This window comes from Physeter macrocephalus, chromosome 21 (genome assembly GCF_002837175.3).
Source record: "Physeter macrocephalus isolate SW-GA chromosome 21, ASM283717v5, whole genome shotgun sequence".
Lineage (NCBI taxonomy): Eukaryota > Metazoa > Chordata > Mammalia > Artiodactyla > Physeteridae > Physeter > Physeter macrocephalus.
In genome coordinates, this window is record NC_041234.1 from 53,637,617 (window position 1) to 53,662,089 (window position 24,473).

A 24,473-nucleotide genomic window follows, 5' to 3' on the forward strand; every position below is an offset into this window, starting at 1 on the left:
CGGTACGCGGGCCTCTCACTGTGTGGCCTCTCCCGTTGCGGAGCACAGGCTCCGGACGCGCAGGCTCAGCGGCCATGGCTCACGGGCCCAGCCGCTCCACGGCATGTGGGATCCCCCCGGACCGGGGCACAAACCCATGTCCCCTGCATCGGCAGGCGGACTCTCAACCACTGCGCCACCAGGGAAGCCCCCTTACAGATTCTTAAGAGGGACAAATATGCATACAATGGCAGAATGTGGTACATGTTATACCACATGCTATTATATATATATGTATATATATATATATATATATATACATATATATATATATAGAATAGAATAGAATACAAATAAAATAAATATAAAGATGAGCTGCAGGAGTACAGAAGAAGGTGAAACCAATTCCAAGGGTGGGAGTTAGGGAAGGCATCATAGAGTTGGTAAGAACTAAGCTCTGTCTTGAGTCTTGGGTAAGATTTCATCAAGCCCAGCTGAGGCAGAAGGGCAGGAGAGAAACAGCAAATAAGCACAGAAGTGCTTTCTTATGGCTGCTGTTCAGATAGCTGAACAGTCATGTGATGCTCTGAGTCTGCCTACCTCCTGTTCCCTCAGCTGTTTAGCTTCTCATTTATTGTTTAAGAGCTTGGGCACTGGGTTTGGATCCTAGTTCTGTCACTCATAACCAGGGCCACATTATGACTTTCATGGGCCCTAGGTGCCTTTACCTTGTGGGCCCCTTCCATTAAAGAAAAAACCTACAGAAAATTAGACTTTCCAACTCTTGGTATAAAGACAAATAATATTATATATGAAAGTATTTCCTTCAACCTGAAAGTTCATTTCATCTGATTTTAAAAAGACAATAAAACATTTTTATGGACCCCTGAATGTATTTTGGGCCCTAGACACTATATCTACTGGGCCTAATTGATAAGTCATCCCTGTTCATGGTAATCTTGGGATACATACTTAAATTCTCAGAAACTCAGATTCCTCATCCACAAAATGGGAATAATGATATAACACCTATATCACAGGTTTGTGATAAGGATTAAGTGAGATCTTGCATGACAAAAATTAGCACACAATAAATGGCACTAATAACTATTAGCTATACATATGTAGGGTGACCATATAATTTATCATTCAAACCGGAGTACTTTTTTTTTTTTTTTTGGTTGCGCTAGGTCTTCATTGCTGCGCGTGGGCTTTCTCTAGTTGTGGCGAGCGGGGGCTACTCTTCGTTGCAGTGCCCGGGCTTCTCATTGCGGTGGCTTCTCTTGTTGTGGAGCAGGGGCTCTAGGGCGCGCAGGCTCAGTAATTGTGGCGCACGGGCTTAGTTGCTCCACAGCATGTGGGATCTTCCCGGACCAGGGATTGAACCCGTGTCCCCTGCATTGGCAGGCAGATTCTTAACCACTGCGCCACGAGGGAAGTCCCCCAGAATACTTTTGAGAGTGGAAGGCGGTAATAATTGGATGGGATGACAACAATGGGCATAAACTGAGACATAATGGTCACCATATATATTTTTATATATATATATAATATATATACATATATATATATGAATGACCTGCTTTTCTGATCCTTCACCATGATAGTCACCCTCCTGTAGATACCCATCGCATTTTGTCAATGGCTCATTTAAAATACGGTGTACAGGGAATTCCCTGATGGCACAGTGGTTAAGAATCCGCCTGCCAACGCAGGGGACACAGGTTCGATCCCTGATCCGGTAATATCCCACATTCTGCAGAGCAGCTAAGCCCGTGCGCCACAACTACTGAGACTGCACTCTACAGCATGTGAGCCAAACTACTGAGTCTGCGTGCCACAACTACTGAAGCCCGTGCACCTAGAGCCTGTGCTCCGCAATACGAGAAGCCACCGCAATGAGAAGCCCACGCACCTCAACCAAGAGCAGCCCCTGCTCGCTGCAACTAGAGAAAGCCCGCACGCAGCAAGACCCAATGCAGCCAAAAATAAAATAAATTTAATTTAAAAAAATATGGTGAACAGGAAAGTGCTAGGTATGGTTTGATCAGGGGAACAATATTTCATTCATTTAATCCAAGATTGTATTAACTGCTTGAGCAGCTCTGCAACATGGTTGGTCTGTTGAACAAAATCTTTAGCTTGTTATAATTTCTTAAAGATTACCAGTAGCATTTTTTTTTCAAAATTATGTCTATAAAGTCTTTAAATATCTTAGAATGTTACTGATCTGGGCTTGGAAACTTCCAACTCCTATAACATTTTGTTTAGTCCTAAATTGAGTGTTTACTTCTGTGTAGTATAACTTACTTGTGTATGTGAATCCACCTCTCTGTAAATGATTGCTCAAGGGCAGGGACCATGACATATACATCTTGTCTTGAGCATCACCTTGCATAGTAGCTGAAACAAAGTAGGTACTCAACAAATGTGTAGGAAATGCATTAACACATGAATGCATGAATTTAAAACAGCCATACATTCTTTTACCAACACCTCAACTATCTTGGCATCCAGCTCCCTCTTAGTCATATTTATTCTATCCTCTCCAACTTGAAAATATTGATTGCTGTTGTTTTGACTTGGAAGCTATAAGTAAAATATAATTCAGTAGTCTGGGTTTCTCTTTGTTATATTATGTATGTTATATTCAGGGTGACCAGATGTTGCAGCCTGTACAGCTCAATTAACGCCTGTTATGTTTAATGCTACTTTCACTCTCAAAAGTGTCCTGATTCGCTTGATAAATTGTGTAGTCATCTTTCTTATGTCATCTTCCTTCTTCTTTCTGTTCAGAACATAACCTAAGAATCCCTCAGGTTGTCCTGTTGTCCCCAGTATGTCTTATCTTATAGGCATGTGTCATTTTTACATTTATCCTAGCTAGGTACTGTCTGCTACAGCTTCTCTTCACTTCTAGAAAAGCCAAAAGGAAGAAGTTTAAATTGCAGAGAATAAGGCTGGAAGATCAGGACTACAAGGAACCACTAAACAAATACTTGTATAAACTACTGAGAGGGTTGTGGATTCTCCTTCCCTGGACCTTGACAGATCAGCTAAGCATTCGTCTGTTGTATATTATGCATGCAGAGGCCTGCTTGATGGCCTTTGGAAGTCTCTCCCAGCTCTGAGATTCTCTAACTACTTTTTAAAGCTAGATTAGCAGTAAAGGTCAGTGACCTATATCTGGGGCTAGGATCAGCATATGATCCCTGGATGGATTAAGGCACAGGGCAAGAAAATCTCTGTTAGGAAAGGAGCAGATGGGTGGCAGTCTAGACACCTCTTAGTGGAATTTCTGGGTCCATCTTTCTCAAGCTGGGTTCCCAGCCTCATCCACAGAAGTCAAGGGCAGTAGTAGTCTGGGCCCTATGCTGCCTGAGTCATGCTTCTACTCCTCACTTTCCCACTTAGGAGCAGCTGGCTTAGCTTCTGGGATGGGAGAGGCCAGGGTGCCCAAAACCCCATCTGCTCTGAAAGCTCCCTAATGACTGGGAACTAAGTAAACAGCAGTTTTCTGAATCAGCCTCTTGCATAACTTTGTTATTTAAGGTCAAACTTTTCCAGTATTAGTGAGTTACAGTTCCCCTCCCCAACCCCCATGCTACCCCCACTTTCATTTCCAGCTCCACCCAGCGCTGGTTCCTGTTGCCCAAGTAAAATAATGCCTCGGTGAACTACAGAGTAGCTTTCAGTCCCCTCTTGGGTTTTGCTGAAATGGCCCAGGAATTCAGAAATGGTTCTCGCCCCCCCCGCAGGGTCAAGATGATCTCTGCAGCCCCCTCAGCAGCACAGAATATTTCTTCCTCTGCCTCTCTCCATTGGGTTCCATGGCCCCTCATTTCAATTCTGCTTCCCCTGAGGAGGAGCTCCAGCCGGTGGGTAACATATCAAGAGGCTGTGGGCTGACCAGGAGCCTGGTGGCTCAGTGCTCAGCAACAAACTTTTGGCCTGAGTTACAGTGGATATTAGGTCATTGATTGAACTCTAGCTTACAGATGAGGAAACTGAGACTGAAACAAGTGTATAACTTGAGCATAGCTGGTAAGTGACAGAGCTGGGACTTGAAGCCAGGTTTTGCAGATTTCAAAGCTGAGCCTACTTCTGATCAGGTCAGCCTAAAAGCTTCCCACCTCTTTTCCTTACTTCCCAGGAATGGGATGGGTTGAGAAGATCAGGTGCTCCCTGTAAGATTTTTTAATGGTTTTAGAGAATGCAAACGCTTCAGGCTTCTTAGGGTCCAGGCAATATGCAAACAATTAGCAATCCCTCCTGCTGAGAGACGCAATGGAAATCAACTTGCATTAGGCCTGTGTAGACTGTTAAAATTAGGTCTTCTTGTGATACAGTCTTGGCATGAGTCAAAACACAAATCCAACTTCAATAGCTTTTTCTTAAAGAGAATCTTTTCTGCAGATTTTCCTAAAGGGGCAGTACATGGGTTTACACAGCATGTCAAACAGTGAGGCTTGATAAAATCCCTCTTCTCTTGTCCATCTCCACAGCCACAGTTCAAATCTCTGTCTCTTTCTGCCTCCCCCTTCACACTCTTTCTTTCTCACTCTGTGTTGCTCTCTCCACTTCTTCCTTTTCAACACACATAAAAGCTTGTTCTCTTTGCCTTCAGGCTTCTGGGACGTGTAAAGCCCTGGGACGTCTAATCTGTCTCTTGCTCTGGATGTTTTTCACCCGCAGGGAGAATCCCCACCCTTAATGCTAGTGAATTCTGAATTCTGCTCTCCTTCTTGTTAAAGCTGTGTAATGCAGAAATGATCATTAGATTATGCAAATCCTGAAAAACTGATGATATTATCAATGAACATGATGTTCTTAATATTTCAAAACAAATTTAAAACAGGCTTGTCTTTTATGGTCTTCTTGTATCTGAGATATCAAAAAAGCCTAAATTCCTGCTTATCAAGAATTGACATTTATTGAGCACCTGTGACATGCCAGGCCCTGTGCTAGGCAATTTCATCCATATTATCGTATGTAAACTTAGCCATGTGTGGTGTGGATTTTTAACTCTCACTTTATAAATTTTCCAAAACTAAGGTTCTCAGGGGTTAAGTCCAATGTTACACAGAGCAAAGGTTGAAATCTGATTCTGAAACCCATATCCTTTCCACTGTATCAAATTACCTCTTATAGCTGAAGTGAGATATAAACAATAATAATAACAGTTACTTTATGCCTAAAAATATTTGAGGCCGCTTCTTAATACTACTCTTTAATTATTAAACATAATTTTGCCATTGAATTAAAAACAATTTAACGATAGCCAAGTTTGATGTTCTCTACCATAAACTATAAAGTAAAAAGCTAGTACAATTTTTATTATAAATGTTTGACTAATCTACAGATATACTGTCTTTTTAACGCCCCCCCCCAAAAATCCTTAAGCCTTCCCTTTTGGAAAAAGTTTTGGTCAATGGAGATTTTGCTGAGAATATGATTGGATCAACATTAAATATATGAGTCATGTGGCAGTGATATTGTTAAGAGAGGATTATCCCTTTGTTTCCTTTTACTGTTTTTTTTAAAATTAATTAATTTTTGGCTGTGTGGGGTCTTAGTTGCTGTGTGCGGGCTTTCTCTAGTTGCAGCGGGTGGGGGGCACTCTTTGTTGCAGTGCGCGGGCTTCTCACTGTGGTGGCTTCTCTTGTTGGAGCACGGGCTCTAGGTACATGGGCTTCAGTAGTTGTGGCATGTGGGCTCAGTAGTTGTGGTTTGCAGGCTCTAGAGCACAGGTTCAGTAGTTGTGGCACACAGGGTCAGTTGCTCTGCGGCATGTGGGATCTTCCCGGACCAGGGATCGAACCCATGTCCCCTGCATTGGCAGGTGGATTCTTAACCACTGTGCCACCAGGGAAGTCCCCCTTTTACTGTTCTTATCCTAAAGAAATCCCTGTGTAACTGTTTGTGGGATAGCCATCCAACTAGCAAAATAATATACTTTCTAGTGGGATTTTCATTGTCCTTTTTGCCAGCTGTGGGACTAGAACCTACATGGACAACCTGGTGGAAGATAAAAGCAACTTGAAATCAGGAAACTTGGGTTCTTCTCATGGCTTTTCTTTTGACAAGTCACTTCACCTCTCTAAACATATTATTTGTTAAGGATTTATACTGAGTCATGAGAGAGATGGGCTAGTCTTTCACACAAATGGTTTGGTAAGTTAATTCAGTGTATGTGAAATTCTTTCATATCGCTTGTCTTTCTTAGTCAAAAAGGCTGAGTTTAAAAGTGAATTAACATTTATCTCTGAGAAGTGAAAACATATGCCCACACAAAAACTTGTACATGAATATTCATAGCAACTTTATTCATAATAGTCAAAAAGTGGAAACAGTCCAGGTGTCCATCAACTGATGAATGGATGAACCAACTCTGGAATACTATGGAATACATACCATGGAATACTACTCAAATAAAAAGGAACAAACTAATAATATACACAACGATCTGGATGAATCTTTAGGGAATTATGCGGAGTGAAAAAACCAACATAAAAGGTCATATACTATATGTTTCCAACTATGTAATGTTCTTGAAGTGACAAACTTAAAGAGGCAGAGAACAGATTAGCAGTTATTTGTGGTGATAGAATTGTTCTGTATCTTGACTGCAATAGTGGATATACAAACATACATAGGTGATAAAATTTTATAGAGCTAAATATACCACACATAAGTACAAGTAAAACTGGAGAAATCTGAACAAGATTGGTGGATTGTATCAATGTCAATATCCTGGTTGTAATGCTGTACCATAGTTTTGCAAGAGGTTACCACTGGTGGAAACTGGGCAAAATGTATAAGACATCTCTCTGTGTATTTCCTACAACTGCATGTGAATCTACATTTATCTCAAAATAGAAAGTTTACTTTAAAAACAAAGTAAGTAAATAAGGTTTCCTTTTGTCCATTAAAATGCCCTAACCTGAAATGAAGTGTTGAGGCTTAGGAGAAAGAAATTCCAAAGGGTTTAGAATCTTCTGGGTGCTAATTTTAGGCACAGTCTTGTCTGTGCAAATACAGCAGCAGCTGCCTTGAAAAGTCTTTGTTGAGCAGTTTTCTGAATGGCTCCTTTGATCCTGTCAGTTTCTGCAGTGGGCGTATCATGGGTAGACTTGCAAGTTGGTTGACTTGGCTCCAGGGTGTCCTTTACTGTGTGGGTACCCCACTTCTAGTTCTATGGGCTGGCCCTGCATCCTTGTGGGAAGGGGGAAGGGGTAAATCTGGCTGTCAAGCACCAATGCATAGCAAAGGACACAGAAATGTTGACTTAAGAGTATATAGTGCTCGAACCCATGTCCCCTGCAGAAGCCTGTGCACCGCAGCAAAGAGCAGCCCCCACTCACTGCAACTAGAGAAAGCCTGTGTGCAGCAACGAGGACCCAACAGAGCCAAAAAAGAAAAAAAAAAGAGTATATAGTGGACAGAGGAGGATCAGGAATGGAATCTGGCAGCTAAGGTAGAAAACACTCAACTTTTTGTTTTTCCCTAAAAATGAGCTAGCTTGTATGTTCTGTATTTGTCAATAATTTTTTCCCTTTTCTTCTCGCATAGTTTGCTCCTTAACTAGGGAGAAGCCAGGTTCCAGGTGTTTTGAGAAGTGGAGCTTTAGAATTTCTATAGCAGCTTCGTGCTAGATTGTATCCATACATTTAATTTTGTGCTAGTTTTTTTTTAATCATTATTTTGGAAGAAAAAATATTAAGGAACCTGGAATCAGATGCTCAGCTTTCAGATGCTTTTGGTATAGCAAGCTTTGCTACAAGAAAGTAAAGCTTTAGGCTAGGGGCTCTCTAAACAAGGGTGAACTAATGACAAAGTTATAAACTAGTCAAAGTTGTCTTTCACGACTCCTGCCTTCACCCTTTGTGTACTCTTTTTTCCCCTCGTTGGGACTCCTTCCCTCCTTGCCCCACACCCAACTGTCCAGTATCCTCATAGCCTCTCCTTACAGACATTTTAGAGATTTTCTGATAACAAAGGAGGAGGGCTGAGGAATTGGGGTGAGGAGACTTAACATTTTTACTGTGCATCATTTTGTGCTGTTTGAATTTTAAATATCTGCATGTACCACCTATTGGAAAAAATTTTTTTTAACTTTTTTCAGTAAAGAATTTGCTATCTAGGCAGTCCATGGCATATAATATTTTGGGAAACGATGGTCTTGGTTGAAGTGATGTAGATCAAACCTTATTTGCTTATAAAAATTTTCGAAGTAAGTGTTTACGTTCTAAACTGAAAGCCTGATGCCAATTTTTTTAAAAAATTTAAATGATTACAAATATCATTTTTAATCAAATGCTAAATGCTATGCTTTAGACTAACCTTTACAAATATGGTAAAAATACATCCTGAAATTTTAAAGCTAGTTCCAATGAAAAATATTCTAACCCAATGTAAGACTAGCATGTCTTGACTTTTGGTTCATAAAATATGGTCAGCATAGATATATTTTTCTAATATAAAAATTAAGTAGGGCAGCACAGTGACAATATCATAAAATTATATTACATAGTATACAGACATCTAGTTTACTGTAGAAATTTCTTTTTTTAATTGAAGTACAGTTGAATTACAATGTTGTCTTAGTTTCAGGTATACAGCAAAGTGATTCAGTTTATATATATATATATTTTCAGATTCCTTTCCATTATAAGATATTATGAGATGTTGAATATACTTCCCTGTGCTACACAGTAGGACCTTTGATGTTTACCTATTTTATATAAAGTAGTGTGTATTTGTTAATCCCAAGCTCCTAATTTATGTCTCCCCCTCCTTCCCCTTTGGTAACCATTTGTCTGTTTTCTATGTCTAGGGTCTGTTTCTGTAAATAAGTTCATTTGTACCCTTCTTCTTAGATTCCACATATGAGTGATATCATATATTTGTCTTTCTGTATCTGACTTACTTCACTCAGTATGACAATCTGTAGGTCTATCCATGTTGCTGCAAATGGTATTATTTTGTTCTTTTTTATGGCTGAGTAATTATCACATCTTCTTTACCCATTGATTTCTTTATGGACACTTAGGTTGCTTCCATGTCCTGGCTATTGCACATAGTGCTGCTATGAACATTGGGGAGCATGTATCTTTAGTCTACTATAGAAAGTTCTTATTTCTTCACTGTCCTTGCCTCATTTTGAATACTACAGCCAGACGAGTTTGGCTCTCTGCCCTGTTCCAGTACTTTGAAAAGTTCAGTGTGACAGGCCTAAACTCAACCTGCAAAAACCAGTGCTGTTTGGGTCTTTGCACAGATTCTTTCCTATTCACTTTCTTGACTGTCTACTCTCTGCTGTCATCTCCCTGGCATGCTGAACCTAGTTCCACAACTGCTTCTAGAAGCCCTTCATTTTGGTTACCTTTAAGTACTTCTCTTCTATGGTTTATAGGCCCCAGCTCCCTGCTCTGGTATTGGCTCTGAATGCTCCTTTGATTGCAGTAACACCAGCAGTTTCAGGTAAAAGAAACCTCCTCCACTAGCCCTGTCCCCATGGAACCTTTACCAACAAAGCTTGTCCCTTTCTGTACCTTGTCAGGGTGGGCAATTTGGATGTTTGGAGCTTTACAGTTTTCCTTCATTTAAAATTTCCTGTGACAAACAGGGATAGATTTTAGGGCTCATATTGGTAACCCTTGTCATCTGTGAGAGCAGAGAACACATTCATCCGGCAATGCCATCTTGTTCAACCCAGTTTCCTTGAGTCACCCCACACTTATGCAAGACATATTTATTTATACTACTACTTTTTCTTCCTCTTCTGCTCCTTCTCCTCTTTGCCCTTCTCCTTCTTCTTTACTTTTGCAATGAAATCTCTCATCTTTTGATCCATTTCCTTCCTGTTGCCTAACAAATTTAAAATGCCTTAAAGCATTGGCCTCCTAGCACTGAATAAATCTACTCATCTCAGTCCTAGTACCAGTGGGCTGACTTAAAATTGAAATTGAAACTATCATTAGATCATTGTTTTTTTCATTTTCTCTGTCATTGACATGAATATAAAGTGTAAGTATAAACTTAGGACACCGCCTTTTGTGGAATATTCTAGAATTTATACACCAAATTAGCATTCTTCAAAGTGATCACTGAGAGTTGTTACAAGTATCCCTGTAATGTAATCATTGTTACAAATGTTTGGGGGCTGCTCTTTTGGAATTAAGGGGCGACAGAAGGTAGTGGAAAGAACATGAGGTTCTGAGATCATATAGCTTTTTTTTTTTGCCACATATTGTGTGTTTCTATTTATATGAAATGTCCAAAATAAGCATATCCATAGAGAGAAAATAGATTAGTGGTTGTCAGGGCCTACATAAAAGCAAGAATGGAGAGTGATTGCTAATGTGTGCAGGGCTTTTTTGAGGAGGGGGGCGGTGAAGACAATTTTCTGGAATTGGATAGTGATGATTGCAAAAATTTGCAACTATATTAAAAACCACTTCATTATACACTTTAAAAGAATAAAGTTTATGGTGTATAAAATATACTTTAATTAAGCTGCTATTAAAAATGTATGTAAACTTACATCTAATTTCCACATAAAAAAGATATAGCCTTTTCTTTGAATTGCTAATCTGCCTCACATTAGCTGTACAATATTTGTGTCTCTGAGCTTCCAGTTCCCCATGTATACAGTGGGGTTAAGACTATTTATCTTGCTGAGTTTTGTAGTGAGTCATTCATGCCTATGAAAATGCTGGACACATAGTAAGTGCTTGATATTTTCACACTTCTGTACTTACTGCCAGTTTATCATCTGTGCAAGAAAGTTGTTGCCCCTGTACACTCTCCCTTAGTTGATGGCTCTATTTTCCCCTCTCTCTTTGTGTTCTGGTCAAACTCAACTATATTCTTCCTTAAAAAATTAGGAGTATGAGGGAAATTTTCTGACTTGATATATATTGAAAGTTATAGCAAATAAAATAATTAATTGAAAATCTATAGATGTCATCCCATTAACAAAAAAAACCTATCATCACTATGATTTAATATAGGGAGGTTGTGACCAATATTATGAGACCAACATAAAAAAGTGCATAGGAAATGTATGAATTTGAAAAAGAGATATATAACTTCCATTACCTACAGAGAACATAATCATTAACAGATAAACCTAATAGACTAAACAGTCATATTTTAAAAACTATTATGAGTTCAGAAAGCTTTCTATGCTTATGATCAACAAGAACACAAAAAAATTAAAAGCTTATGGCACCCTTGCTACACTTAACTAGAAAATTAAATAGGAAAAAATAAGATATTTCTCAATATCTCAATAATAAAATCTAAAAGTTTCTAGGACATACCCTAATACAGAAACACAAAATTTTACAGAGAATATTTTAAAACTTTTAAAAAATATAAAGGAGGTTTTGACTAAATGAAGATATACCATGTTTATATTTGGTGTCGCCTCCTCTGAAATTTACCTGTATTAGAGGCTTTGGTTTTTTGGAAAAATGCCATTAATGCAGGGGGCGTAAAGCGCCTTGCCAACTGTACCAGGCTTTTGGCCCTTGACCTGAGCCAAAGCAATGATCTTGTTCACCTCAATGACAGTGAGTTTGATGCTATGCCCAGCCTCCAAAGACAGAGTCTAAACACGTGTCAACTTTCCTTTGTCAGCAACAGGACCTGGAGTGCCCTCCAGAACTTGAGCGCCCTAGACCTGAGCCACAGTAAGTTTAAAAGATTTCCAGATTTTGCATTTTCACCCTTGAGGTACCTACAATCTCTCTTTCTCTCTAAAAATCCCATCACAGAACTCAATAATATGGCCTTCTATGGGCTGTATTCATTGAAGGAGCTCAACTTGGCTGGGTGCTGGATAGTAAAAATTGACAAATACTCCTTTGCTCAATTTCCAAATTTAGAGAGTTTAGACCTTGGATACAACAATATTCGGACACTGAAATGCAGAACATTTCAGTTTCTGAAGAAGCTCCAAGTTCTCATTCTCTCCCAGAACCGCCTGAAAGACATAGAGGAGAATGCATTTTCTGACCTCAATTACCTCTATAAACTTGACTTGGCATACAATATCTTGTCAAGTTTTCAAGCAGGCCTTTTCTTGGGCCTGGAAAATCTAGAAGTTTTGAATCTCAGTTTTAATAAAATTAGTTATGAAACCACTAGGACCTTGCCATTTCCTCCATTTATGAACCTCAAGTCTTTGAAACAACTCAACCTAGAAGGACAAATGCATGGAATTCAGGTTGTTCCAACCAACTTCTTCCAAGGGCTGAATGGCCTGCAGGAGCTACTCCTAGGGAAAAATCCCATGGTATTCCTAGACCACCTTCAGTTTGACTCCCTGATTAATCTCACAAAGTTGGATATCTCAGGAAAAAAATCTGGAGACTGAAGTCTCAGTTTAAATATTTCCTTATTCCAAAAACTCAAAAGACTAAAAATGCTGCGCCTGGAAAACAATAACTTAGAGTCATTGACTCCTGGCATGTTCTCTGGCTTAGAAAGCCTTCAGGTCTTCTCTTTAAGATTCAACAACGTAAGAGTCATTAATCAAAGTATCTGGAGAATCTGAAGTCTCTGAAGTACTTTGATCTCTATGGGAACAAACTTCAGTGCAGCTGTGAAAATGCATGGTTCAAGAATTGGTCAATAAACACAGCAAATGTCCATATCCCCTACCTCCGGAGCTATACTTGTCAGTAGCCAAATATCCAGAGTTTGTTGATAGATTTTGATGATTCTATGTGTAATTTTGACCTAGGAAAAGTTTGCTTCTTTTGCTCCTTCATTCTGGTCCTTACAACCATGGTCTCCTCTTGGTTCATTGCCAAGATGACTCCGTCTCTATGGTATGGACTCTACATATTTTGAGGCTGGTACCTGGCCAAGTGGCATAGGACGGAGGAGTTCAACTATGATGCCTTTGTCTCTTTCACTGCCACTGATGAGCAGTGGGTATATGAAGAGCTTGTTCCAGCCCTAGAAGAAGGTGGCCAGCCCACTTTTAAGCTGTGTCTTCACCACTGGGACTTTGATCCAGGCATAGACATCTTTGAGAACATCCAGAATGCCATCAACACCAGCCGGAAAACTTTGTGTGTGGTCAGTAACCACTACCTACACAGTGAATAGTGCCAGCTTGAAGTACAGCTGGCCAGCATCAAGATGTTCTATGAGCACGAGGATGTCATCATCTTGATCTTCCCGGAAGAGATCCCAAACTATATGTTATCCAGCTACCACTGACTCAGGAAACTTGTGAATAGGCAGACATTTATCACCTGGCCAGACAGTTTCCAAGAGAGGCCACTCTTCTGGGCTCGTATTAGAAATGCATTGGGTAACAAATCTGTGGAGAAAGACAACGCACAGCTAATTGTGGCCCAGTGACTAGAAGTCTTTGTGACCTCAAATCCAATGTTGCCCAAGGTGTGTATCGACTAAGAGTGTGACTGAATGTACCTGCTCTGCAGGCAGAAGGCTGCTCATGACCATTATTTGGTTAATGTCCAGGCAACTGGAAGAGTGAAGGGAGCTGCCTGAGGAAGCTTCAGGAAGAGTGTTAGGGGATGTAATCCCGCTATTAGGGGATTAGATATCCGGAAAGTAGGGCCCTCATATGTGCTTGAGAACATTGCTCAGCTACTTTATCCAAATCAGTTCCTGTCAAGATAGACTGAACTATGCTCCTTCTAAGAACCTATAACAACATAAACACCACACACAGGGTTTAATAAAAGCAAAAAAAAAAAGTTAGGATTCTGGTGTATTCTCCTTTAGGGCATGAAATTCCAAAGGCCAGCTTCTGTTTAAGTCAGAGCCCAAGCATTAGGAGAGTCCTAGTTTGGATCCATTGATTTACTCAATGGGAAGCAGCCTTGATGATCTAGCAGTGCAATGATGACTGCAGGAACTGTCACCTAGCTGTGATAAAACGGACTTCATAGAGCAGTTTCTGGCAGCTATTCTTAGGGTTGTAGCCCTAATGGCTTCATGCTTCAAGCACCAGACACAGACCAGTGTCCTGTAGCAGGCAATATCTGTAGGGAGCAACACCCAGCATAGGGACCATGGCTCTGGTAGTAGGCAAAAGTGCTACAGATTCCTGTAGGAAGGAATTTCTTACAGGGAAAGTGCTATATTCCTGGAGCAAGAGGGGCCATAGGGATCTAGAGGAGATCAGCCTGTAGTGGGATTAGTAGGGTAACAACACTGCCCTTTTCTAATTGTCTCTCCATGAGGACTTGGTCTTTGCCCTTTATCCCTAAGACTCTGGGAAGAGTTTGTTGAGGAAGAAAGACCCTGATGGGCAGAATCTTTAGCAGCTGAGGTCGTCAAATGTCTACCTCAGTGGGCCCTTGCCAGGTCTCTCTGTACTACAAATGACTCCCCTGTGTGAAGAGAGGTCGGCATGTTTGGGACAGGACTTTTGTTAAACTGTTAGGGAAAAATCCAAGGGCATTTGTGTGGGAAATTGTGAGTCATCAGCTGGATGTTTGTGGGTTAAATATTACATTGTTGCAGGAAAAGTTTACAACTGCCTCATGGGACATGCAAGAAATATGACTTTACTTAATTTTCTTTAAATCAAATGATATCTGATTTTGAGGCCCTGGTCTGCTAGATTGTTAAAAAATTCTATCTTAGTCATTATGAGTCCCTCACCCTCACCCACTAACCCCTCATGTTCTTGCATAAAGCAAAAAAAGAAAAAGTTGGTGGAGGACTTTTGTAGAAAAGAAGTGCTCAGGAGTGAAAAACAGCTCTTTTTTTTGCATCCTGAAAAAAATGGGGGGCAATTTCTCCAGTTTTTGGTGCACATTGCCACTTGTATGTCCATCGTCCAAGCTGGATCCCTGGAGTCTGAGGACTCTGCTGCCTCTGGGCTATGCTTGGCACTGCATTTTTTGCTGAAATTGGACATAGCCATTCACCTCCCTGGAGATGAAATGGGTCTTGGATCCCACCACTCAAGGAAATGGCAAGTAGACCTCTGTTCTTTTCGTGGTCTTACGTAAACTTCACCTCTCTGGGTGCTTCAGTCACCATTCTGTGCCCTTCTCTCCCCCCATCACACACACACACACACACACACACACACACACACACACACACACACACACACACTGGCATGATTCAATAAACTAATACAGGAAGACAACTTCCTGTCTTCAGACAACTTCAACAGGCATAGGACAACTTCCTGTCTTCAGACAACTTCAACAGGCATAGGAGTATGTTCCCTTTGGCTGGGGGGAGCTATATTTCTCCTATTCTTCCTGATTCTTCCACAGCAGGAAAAATAAAACAAAAACATCTATATACATTATTCTGCCATGAAATTGATAAGTGAAAATGACTAGCAGACTAAGATCATTGTGCAGCATGCCAATCAATGGCTGTATAGGATTCTTTGAAATTACAGTGTGTGATATGAGGGGCACAGTACCATTAAGAGGGTGATGGCTGTAGCCTAGTAGGAAAGTACACATTGGTGCACGTGTGTGTAGTCCTTCTTGGAAGGAAAGGTGGATAATTAATAACTTGAACTCGTTTCATTTTCGAAATCATGAGGCAATCATGCTGGAACAGAGACTAAATTTTATGCACATATTCCAGGAAATCAGATGAACAGCAGTGTTCACCCATGTACTTGGGACCAGCTACATAATTGCAGGGCCTAATGTAAAATGAAAATGCGGGGCCGCTTGTCCAAAAGTTATTCAGAATTTCAAGACAGTGATGGCAGAGCACTAAACCAAGTACAGGGACCTTCTGAGTGTGGAGCCCTGTGTGACTGCACTGGTCACATGCCCATGAAGCTGGTCCTGCTGTGACTATCAGCCAGGTGAATAGGATTTTCTCCTCACAACTTAAATCTCCAAATAGGAAAACAGTGGGTATTTTCCCACAGAACATATTATTTAACCCAGTAAAGGGATGATTATTTCCTTGAACGAAACTGTCTCGCCAGTCTTTGAGGTCATCTTAAAAAAGAAATGGAATTGTCTTTTGTATTAAAAAAAATACCATCACACCACCACAGATAAAATGGTCCCATTGTCATTCTTGTTGTTTTAGTCTTGGAAGGGATGGGGGCACTAACTCAAGGCATACCGATTATACAAAGTTTGCATTATGTTTTTACATGTATCAAATATTTACTTAGCTGGGATACAGGGAAATTCATTTCCTAGACCAAATTACTAAAACTATAGGCACTTTAAAATGAAGCCATTGGAGCTGTAATTATATTAAAAAGATATTTGGAAATGATTATGTAGTTAATTTCTCTATCATCAATCAATCTGCAGTAACAAGTGGTTTAAATTGGAACAGAAAAAAATTTAGATGAGAAAAAGAGAAATGTTCCTGCCAGTAAAGCTAAAAATATATTAAGCTTAATTTGTTAGAAAGATCTGAATTTTTTTTCCCTACAGATACTGAAAAAAGGGATAGAAATCTCTCTGTTTAGAATTATTTATATGGGCCTACCTGGATGATTTTTCAAAATTTATTTTATTTTTGGCTGCGTTGGGTCTTCGTTGCTGCCTGCGGGCTTTCTCTAGTTGCAGCGAGCGGGGGCTAGCGGGCTTCTCATTGCGGTGGCTTCTCTTGTTGTTGAGCATGGGCTCTAGGTGCACAGGCTTCAGTAGTTGTGGCACACAGGCTTAGTTGCTCTGTGGCATGTGGGATCTTCCCGGACTAGGGCTCAAACTCATGTCCCCTGCATTGGCAGGTGGATTCTTAACCACTGTGCCACCAGGGAAGCCCCTACCTGGATGATTTTTAAGCTCATCTTCCAAACCAGAGTTTCAGTGCCAGCTCTGTATTTATGAGAAAGGGATAATGTCTCCACCTATTGAATATATGTTTCCTTGCAAGCACACATTTGCCCTTAATAATAGGATTAGTGATTGAGTTTAAGAGGCAGAGCCAAAATTATTCCTTGGCACACACAGTGTGGTCCAGAGATCAGAAGCATGAGCATCACCTGGGAGCTTGTCAGAAATGCAGACTCTCAGGCCCAGCCCAGAGTCTGCATGTTATCTGAACCAGAATCTGCATGTTAACAAGATCTCCAGAGGATTCTTATACACATTATAGCTTGAAGGGCACTGGGTTAAGCAATTATTTACATTAAGGAAGCTCTGGGAAGTTTCTCCTATCTTCAAATATTAACTCCTCTTAGGTTACACAGTGATCAAAATGTAATCATTAAATATTCTTTGGATTTCTCTTCTTGTAATATTTATCAAAAGAATAACAGTAACAATACTATAATTTTACATGTGTGTTGTTAATTACCATTTCCAAGGCACTTTCATACCTGTGATCTCACTTGATAACTTTGTGATGGGTAGCCCATTAAACTAATGCACCCTAATCATTCTACCAGTAAATATGAAGGTAGGTCAATATTGTATTGCTTTTGCCTAAGACCATTAAAAAATCAAAGAATACTTTGGTGGTAATCATTTTGCAATATATAAATGTATCAAATCAACACATTGTATACCTTAAACTTACACAATATTATGTCAGTTATATATCAATAAAGCTGGGGAAAAAACTGCAAGAAAAATATATAGGTACAGTGAAATCCAACTAAATGAGTGCAAAATTGACATAAGAGTTTTGAGATAAAAGATAATATAGTGAGGATATATTTCTAAGTGTGAAAATATAGAAGGGTTCATAGAATCCCAGAAAGAATCTTCATCATTGGGTAGATTTAATTATTATGTCTAAAATAACATTCATTCTAATTGTTGAAGTGAAAAGAAGCGGCTCTGGAAGCTACATATGGGTTCATTTAAAACAGGAAACATCTTGAGTTAGAATTAGCCCTAAGAAAATGCAGATATACAATGCAAAAATGAGAATAGAGGATCTATTAACTTGGGAACTATAAAAACAGGTTTGTAGATATATCTGGACACTGACTGCTGTAAAGGTTTGTCTGCAGATTAAGAAGGTGACATTGACCCAATAATGTCACTTACTACAATCATCTTTGATTTTATTATACTGTACCTCTAGGAGGAATTTAAGCCTATTATAGGTGGCCTATTGCATCCTAAAACATTTAGGAGGAACTGAGATAAAGCTATTGTGGGTTATGGTGGCTCTAAGTCCAGTCCTAACAATTTTGTAGTTTCCAAATAAAGTTCTCAATGGAATCTTTCTAAATTGAAAATCATTAAATAAAGTGACACAGACAGGGGTTCTAACTGGGGGAACTGTTTCCCAAGATGAGAAATGTTAAGCATCTCGTGAAAAGCTAAAACTTTTAGGCTCACTGCCACAGGTGATACATGGCTGCAAACACAGCTTAAGGGGTAGTCCCTGGCTTAATGGAGTTTGCGATCTAATTAGGAGATAACATATATTTGTGTAACAGATAATTAAAATGCTAGTCAAATGAGTGATACAGACAGTAAATGTTAAATTAGAGAAAGATGGCCAGAAGCCGAGTAGCACTAAGATATGGCAATTAATATCAGATGACCAAGGTTTGAGGCTTGACTCAACCACTTAAGAACTGTAACCCTAAAAAAAAAAAAACACAAGAACTGTAACCCTGTTACTTGACTGCTCTAAACCCCAGTTTTCCACTCTGTAAAGTCAGGATAATTACAATAGCTTTTTCTAGGCTGTGTTAAAGACTAAGTGAAATAATGTACAGGTGGTCTTAGGAGGATGCCTGGCCCATAGATGTTAGCTAAGAAATTCACCTTCCTCATGACTGAAGGACCTGGGGCAGAAAGAGCATTGGGTGTCTGAGGATGGGCTTACTGAAAAGGAGTAGCTAGAAACATAGAGGCCACCAGCTTTGTCCATTTCACCATTTGCTAAAGGTCCTCCCTAAAGGGAGACCTGGGTTGTTTCCCTCAAAGGATACAGCTCAGTTTTGACGGTACTTCAAGCTTTGTAGAGTACTAAAAGATCTCATTTCATTGCTTACCATCTCCTGACATGCCCAACCTAATCTCTATAATCTAAAGTACCTGTGGATGCCCAAGGCCCAAGCCAGCAGCTTTTTAGGGTTAGAAAGAAGATTGGCATCAGTGAGTTTGCAGTGATGAAAGGAAAGGGGACCAGGGAGAACGTGAAGTAGCAGAACCGGTTTCCTTGCTAGCCCCTGCACAGTACTGCCACCTGGTGGTTATTTAATAAACCACAATATCTCTTCCTCCCATAGTCTTGTCCTAAAGTACAGCCTTAGTGTTAACGGAGAGAACGTGGTGATGCACTGTATTCGTTTCTGGTGACTACTGCAACAAATTACTACAAAGATGGTGACAACAGAAATTTATTCTCTCATAGTTCTGGAGGCCAGAAGTCCAAAATCAAGGTGTGGGCGAGGCCATGATCCCTCTAGAAGCTCTAGGGGAGAATCTGTTCTTTGCCTTTTCCAGCTTCTGTTGGTTGCTGGCCGCTGTTCCTGAGCTTGTGGCTGCATCACTCGAATCTCTGCCTGCCTCTTCACATGGTCTTCTCCTGTTCTGTGCGCCTGATCTTCCTTTTCCTCTCTCTTATAGGGACACTTGTAATGGCATTTAGGGCCCACTTGGAAAATCAAGGATTTTCTCCTCATTTTAAGATGCTTAATTCAATAGACATCTGCAAAGACTCTTTTCCAAATAGGGCAACATACACAAGCTCCAGGCATTTGATATGAATATCTTTTGGGGACCATTTTTTGGCCTAACACATTTATTCTTTATTATCATTTATTATACATTGTTGGTAATGAATATATAAGATCGATTGGGACTTCCCTGGTGGCGCAGCAGTTAAGAATCCACCTGCCAATGCAGGGGACACAGGTTCAAGCCCTGGTCCGGGAAGATCGCACATGCCTCAGAGCAACTAAGCCCATGAGCCACAACTACTGAGCCTGTGCTCCAGGGCCTGCGAGCCACAACTACTAAGCCCGCGTGCCACAGCTACTGAAGCCCACGTGCCTAGACCCCGTGCTCTGCAACAAGAGAAGCCCCCGTGAGCCACAACTAGAGAAAGCCCACGTGTAGCAATGAAGACCCAACGTTTCTTTGGTTTAATAAAAACAAAATTATTTTTTTAAAAAAAGATTGATCTGCTGGCCAGGTCAGGTAAAGAGGATAGGATGCAGGATATAGAGTTTTGAATTTGGGTGTGGGGATGAGATAAGGAGGGAAAACTCTAGAGTGTCAACTTTTCTAGGGAAGGCCAGCTTGGGTGGGACAGCTCAGTGAGAGACCCTGGGTGGTTGGGAAGCAGCACAGAGAACTCTGGGCACATGGTGTGGAGGAGAGAGTATAGAAAGGGCAAGAAAGGGGTGGTGAGCTAAGATTTAACTTTTGTTTGTTTTTAATAAACTGAATGTGAGTGGTCCTAACCCTTAAAATCCTCTATATGTATAAGGAAATGGGCACTCTCAAACACTGCCGGTGAGACTGGTGGAGTTGGTAAAATCTTTTTGGAGAACAATTCTACATATATATCATATACCTCCATCCAGTAATTCTAAGTCTAGAACTCTATTTTAAGGAAATGATCAGAATACAGGAAGATTTATGCACAAAGACATTCCTTATGTTCTTTTTTTATGGTGCTCTTGAGTGTTTGTAAACAACTCAAATGTCTACCTTTAGAAAGTAATAGTTGAGTGAATTATGGTTCATCTATATGATGAAATATTTTATACTAATAAAAGAATGTGTTTATGAATAGTGTACCATAACATGAAAAATGCTTTTACGTGAGATGTTAAGCAAAATAAGTAGGAACTATGAATATATACATACATACTTTTCACAAATATTAATTCTAAATTGATTCAAGATTTTTAAAAATATGTATATGTGACCTCTTTATATGTATAAATACATATTGAACTCTCAGAAATTGTGCATAAATATTTAGGTGGCATAACCACCTCTTAAAAAGCACAAACAGGGACTTCCCTGGTGGTACAGTGGTTGAGAATCCATCTGCCAATGCAGGGGACATGGGTTCAAGCCCTGGTCCAGGAAGATCCCACATGACACGGAGCAGCTAAGCCTGTGCGCCATGACTCCTGAGCCTGCGCTCTCGAGCTCGCGAGCCACAACTACTGAAGCCCGCACGCCTAGAGCCCGTGCTCCGCAACAAGAGAAGCCACTGCAGTGAGAAGCATGCACAATGCAACGAAGGGTAGCCCCCACTTGCTGCAACTAGAGAGAGCCTGCGTGCAGCAACAAAGATCCGATGCAGCCAAAAGTAAATAAATAAATTTATTTATAAAAAAGCACAAACATCATATTTATTTTGTATTCATCTAGCTCAGTAAAATCTTGCCTCCTGAAGCTAAATATTTTTCCCTCTATGTTTATTTCAACTTTTGTTCCCAAGCAGTTAGGCTTAAAAATTTGTAGATATATACAGTGAGTCTGTGATACATGCCGAATCACTACAGGAACTGCAGCTATAAATTGAACAAATATGGGTGAATGGGCTTGGTCCTAAAGGATGTAAGGGACTTTGACAGAACCAAATAGAGTGGCAGCACTGCCACTGGTCTTGGAGCTCATGGTACTTGGATTTTAGCACTGATACAGAAGAGACTTCTTAACAGAACTTTTTTGTTCATCAATCTAAAGTATTAAAAGTCAATTCATGGTGGAAATCTAATTAAAGGTCAACATAGAAAAATGTTCTTATACTGTTATTTAAAAATATGGAGATACCTCAGAATAAGCAATAGTGATAGAGTTAACCAAGTACTTCCTGACACTAAACAAATATATATATATTTTTCCTTAATAAGGAAATTTATTAAGCTGCCCTCTCAGCACAGCCAGCAGCACGTCCGTCTCCTAATCTGAAGAAATTTATTGATATGGGAAAAGGCTTACATAATAAAAGGGGTAAAAAATTGTATGTGCCAGATAACCTTAACCATACAAAAATAAATAGAAAAGACTGGAAAAAATATACCACAATGTTAAGAGGGGTTATCCATAGCTACTGAGTCTTTTTAAAAGTTTTTTCTTATATTTCTAATCATTCTACGATGACATGTACTAATTTTAACACCCAAAAGAAATTCTTTCAGAAGTGAAAGAATGGCCGATAGCCGGAAATGCTGCAGAGGGGCTAAGCATAGTGTGAACTGAAAAGGAGTCACAGAATTTGGGAACCAGAGGTGGTGTTGAAAACGGAGTATCAGACCCCAGGTATTGGGCTTGGATTACGGAGGCAGGCTTGGGTTGAACTGTAGCCCTGCTACTTCACATTTCGGTGACACTGGACACGTAAGTTCTCTAGACGTTAGTTCCTTTTCTGCAAGCCCTGCTACTCCAGTGGGAAATGCTACCAGGAGGTCTAATGGAGTTATCCATCTACTCCGCACCACGGTCACAGGGACAGAGTAGTATGTCCAGATGAATGTGACCATCAGGGCAGCTTGCAATGTGTAGAAAGCAACACTTATAACCCATTTTATCTTGGCCAACTGAGCTGTCCGTGCTTTCACGTGAGTTTTGAGCTTATCAGTCATCTTGTTGATCTTTCTCTCCAGCCTGGCGTATCTGGCAAACTCGTCCATCATGTTGACGGTGGAGAGCTCCTGCTTCATACCCTGGATCTCTGCTCGCATCTGTGACTCCTGCTCCACGTCCTTCTGCAGCACCCTGGACATGAAGGAGGAGAAGGACAGGAAGAGGATCCTGAGTACATTGCACCCAAACACGAAGCTGAGCACCAGCAGCCAAGCCCAGCGGTCGGTCTCTGCCGCGCTCATCTCGGAGGCTCACAGCGGCGCCAGCTCGGCTAAAACAGCTCCACCTGAGACAAGCTGACGGCCGCGCGTGCGCAGTGAGCCCAGCGCCCCGCAGAGGCGCGCCGCCGCGCCTGCGCACTGCCTATTGATACTTCATAATGGTAATAATTATTACTTACATAATACTTAGATTTAGAACTTCCATACCCATTCCTGTCCCCATCTACCCCACTCTTTCCACTCTCATAGCTAACCATTTTATTAGTTTCTGATATATCCTTTCAGTGTGTTTCTTTATACAGATACAAGCAAAAATAAATATATATTTTCATTTCTCCCCTTTCTTATACAAAAGGTAGCATAGTACTATACACTATTTTGCATACGGCTTTCTTCACCTAAGTACATCCTGAAGATACAGAGCTTTCTCATTCTTTCTTACAACTTCATATAGTATAACATTCAATTATATACTATAGTTTTAAAAATCTAATCCCTTATTGGTAGACACAAGTTTTTTTCCTGTCTTTTGCTATTACAAACAATGAGAAAATGTACATACATTATCCATAAAGTGCAGATATGTCCTTATCGTGAATAAATTTGCAGAAATGAAACTGTTGGCTCAAAGGGTAAATTCATTAAATCTTCATTCCACTTAGAGTTTTAACCTGCTGTATGGTGTGAGGAAGAGATGGAACGTTATCTTTTTCTATAGTGTATATACCTGGCTGTGTCAACACTATTCATTTAAAAAATAAAGTCCATCTTTACCCCACTGATTTGATTTTGTACTAATTTTCTGTATGTATTTGGTTCTATGATGGACTTTCTCTTTTGTCCCATTGGTCTGTCTACTCATGTTCCAGTGACTCCGTGTGTACTTTTTAAATTTTGCAAGTTTAGCTCAGCATGGTTTTATTAAGGAGGGTGCAGGTACTATAAGAAAGAGACCCAAGATTGTACACAAGTAGTTTAACAAGATAGAAGTTGGTTTCTCTTTTAGGTTAGCAGAGTAGAGGTAAGTGGTCCAGGGCTGGTAAAGAAGCTCTGCCATGTCTGAGTCTAAGGTGGCTGCTTCATCTTTTGGCATCTCTTAGCCAGCAGGATGGGGAAAAGGACCAAAGGAAAGCATGAACTTTCCCTTTCAGTGTCACAATGTGGAAATGGCTCACAATGATTTCCAGAACTTGGTCACTTGGCCACTCCAAGCCACAAGGGAGATGGGGAAATGTAGTCTCTTGCTGGATAGCCATCTACCTGGCTACAACTTAGGAGTTCTATTAGATAATAGGGGGAAATGGTCTTTACTACAATGGTGGCCTGATGCAAAGGACTCCAGTGTTGAAGGTAGTGGTGTTAGGGGAAGCACTGACTGAAACTGCCCACCCTGGCCAGCACCACAGTAACCATTTGCATGAGTTATTTTATGACAGGAGGTCCTGGTAAGGAACACGGAACTAACAAGCCACCACCGACCGGAAGAATTCGGGAAAGGTCAAAAGGAGACGCCAGTCCATATATCCTACCAACCTCCCAGAATCCTCCTCGCTGGAATCCATCTTGGCTGAGTGATGCACGCACCACCAGGAAGGACCCTGAGTCAGAACAATTGGCCAGAGACAATCCAGAAACTAATCCCATCACCATAAAACCTGAGACTGTGAGCCACATGGCAGAGCAGTCCTCCTGGGTTCCCTTACCCTGCTGCTCTCCACCCGGGTGCCCCTACCTAATAAAGTCTCTTGCATTG

At 40.5% G+C, this 24,473-nt stretch overlaps 2 protein-coding genes across 2 annotated transcripts; one reads left to right on the plus strand and one right to left on the minus strand.

Moving 5' to 3' along the window:
- Window positions 1–8,155: 8,155 nt before the first annotated feature.
- Window positions 8,156–13,433, plus strand: LOC102989026 (toll-like receptor 13). The gene is given in 4 exon segments (XM_028482319.1): window positions 8,156–8,175; window positions 9,395–9,462; window positions 11,439–12,527; window positions 12,530–13,433. Coding segments are annotated over 4 exon segments (2,010 nt in total). The 3' UTR covers window positions 13,363–13,433.
- Window positions 13,434–21,970: 8,537 nt separating this feature from the next.
- Window positions 21,971–24,002, minus strand: LOC102988735 (guided entry of tail-anchored proteins factor 1-like). The gene has a single exon (XM_055081747.1). The coding sequence runs from the start codon at window positions 22,739–22,741 to the stop codon at window positions 22,190–22,192; it is 552 nt and encodes a 183-aa protein (XP_054937722.1). The 5' UTR covers window positions 22,742–24,002; the 3' UTR covers window positions 21,971–22,189.
- Between the last annotated feature and the right edge of the window lie 471 nt (window positions 24,003–24,473).

Bases quoted from the DNA above. Each gene is read 5' to 3' on its own strand.
- LOC102988735 (XM_055081747.1), bottom strand. From the start codon at position 22,741: ATGAGCGCGGCAGAGACCGACCGCTGGGCTTGGCTGCTGGTGCTCAGC.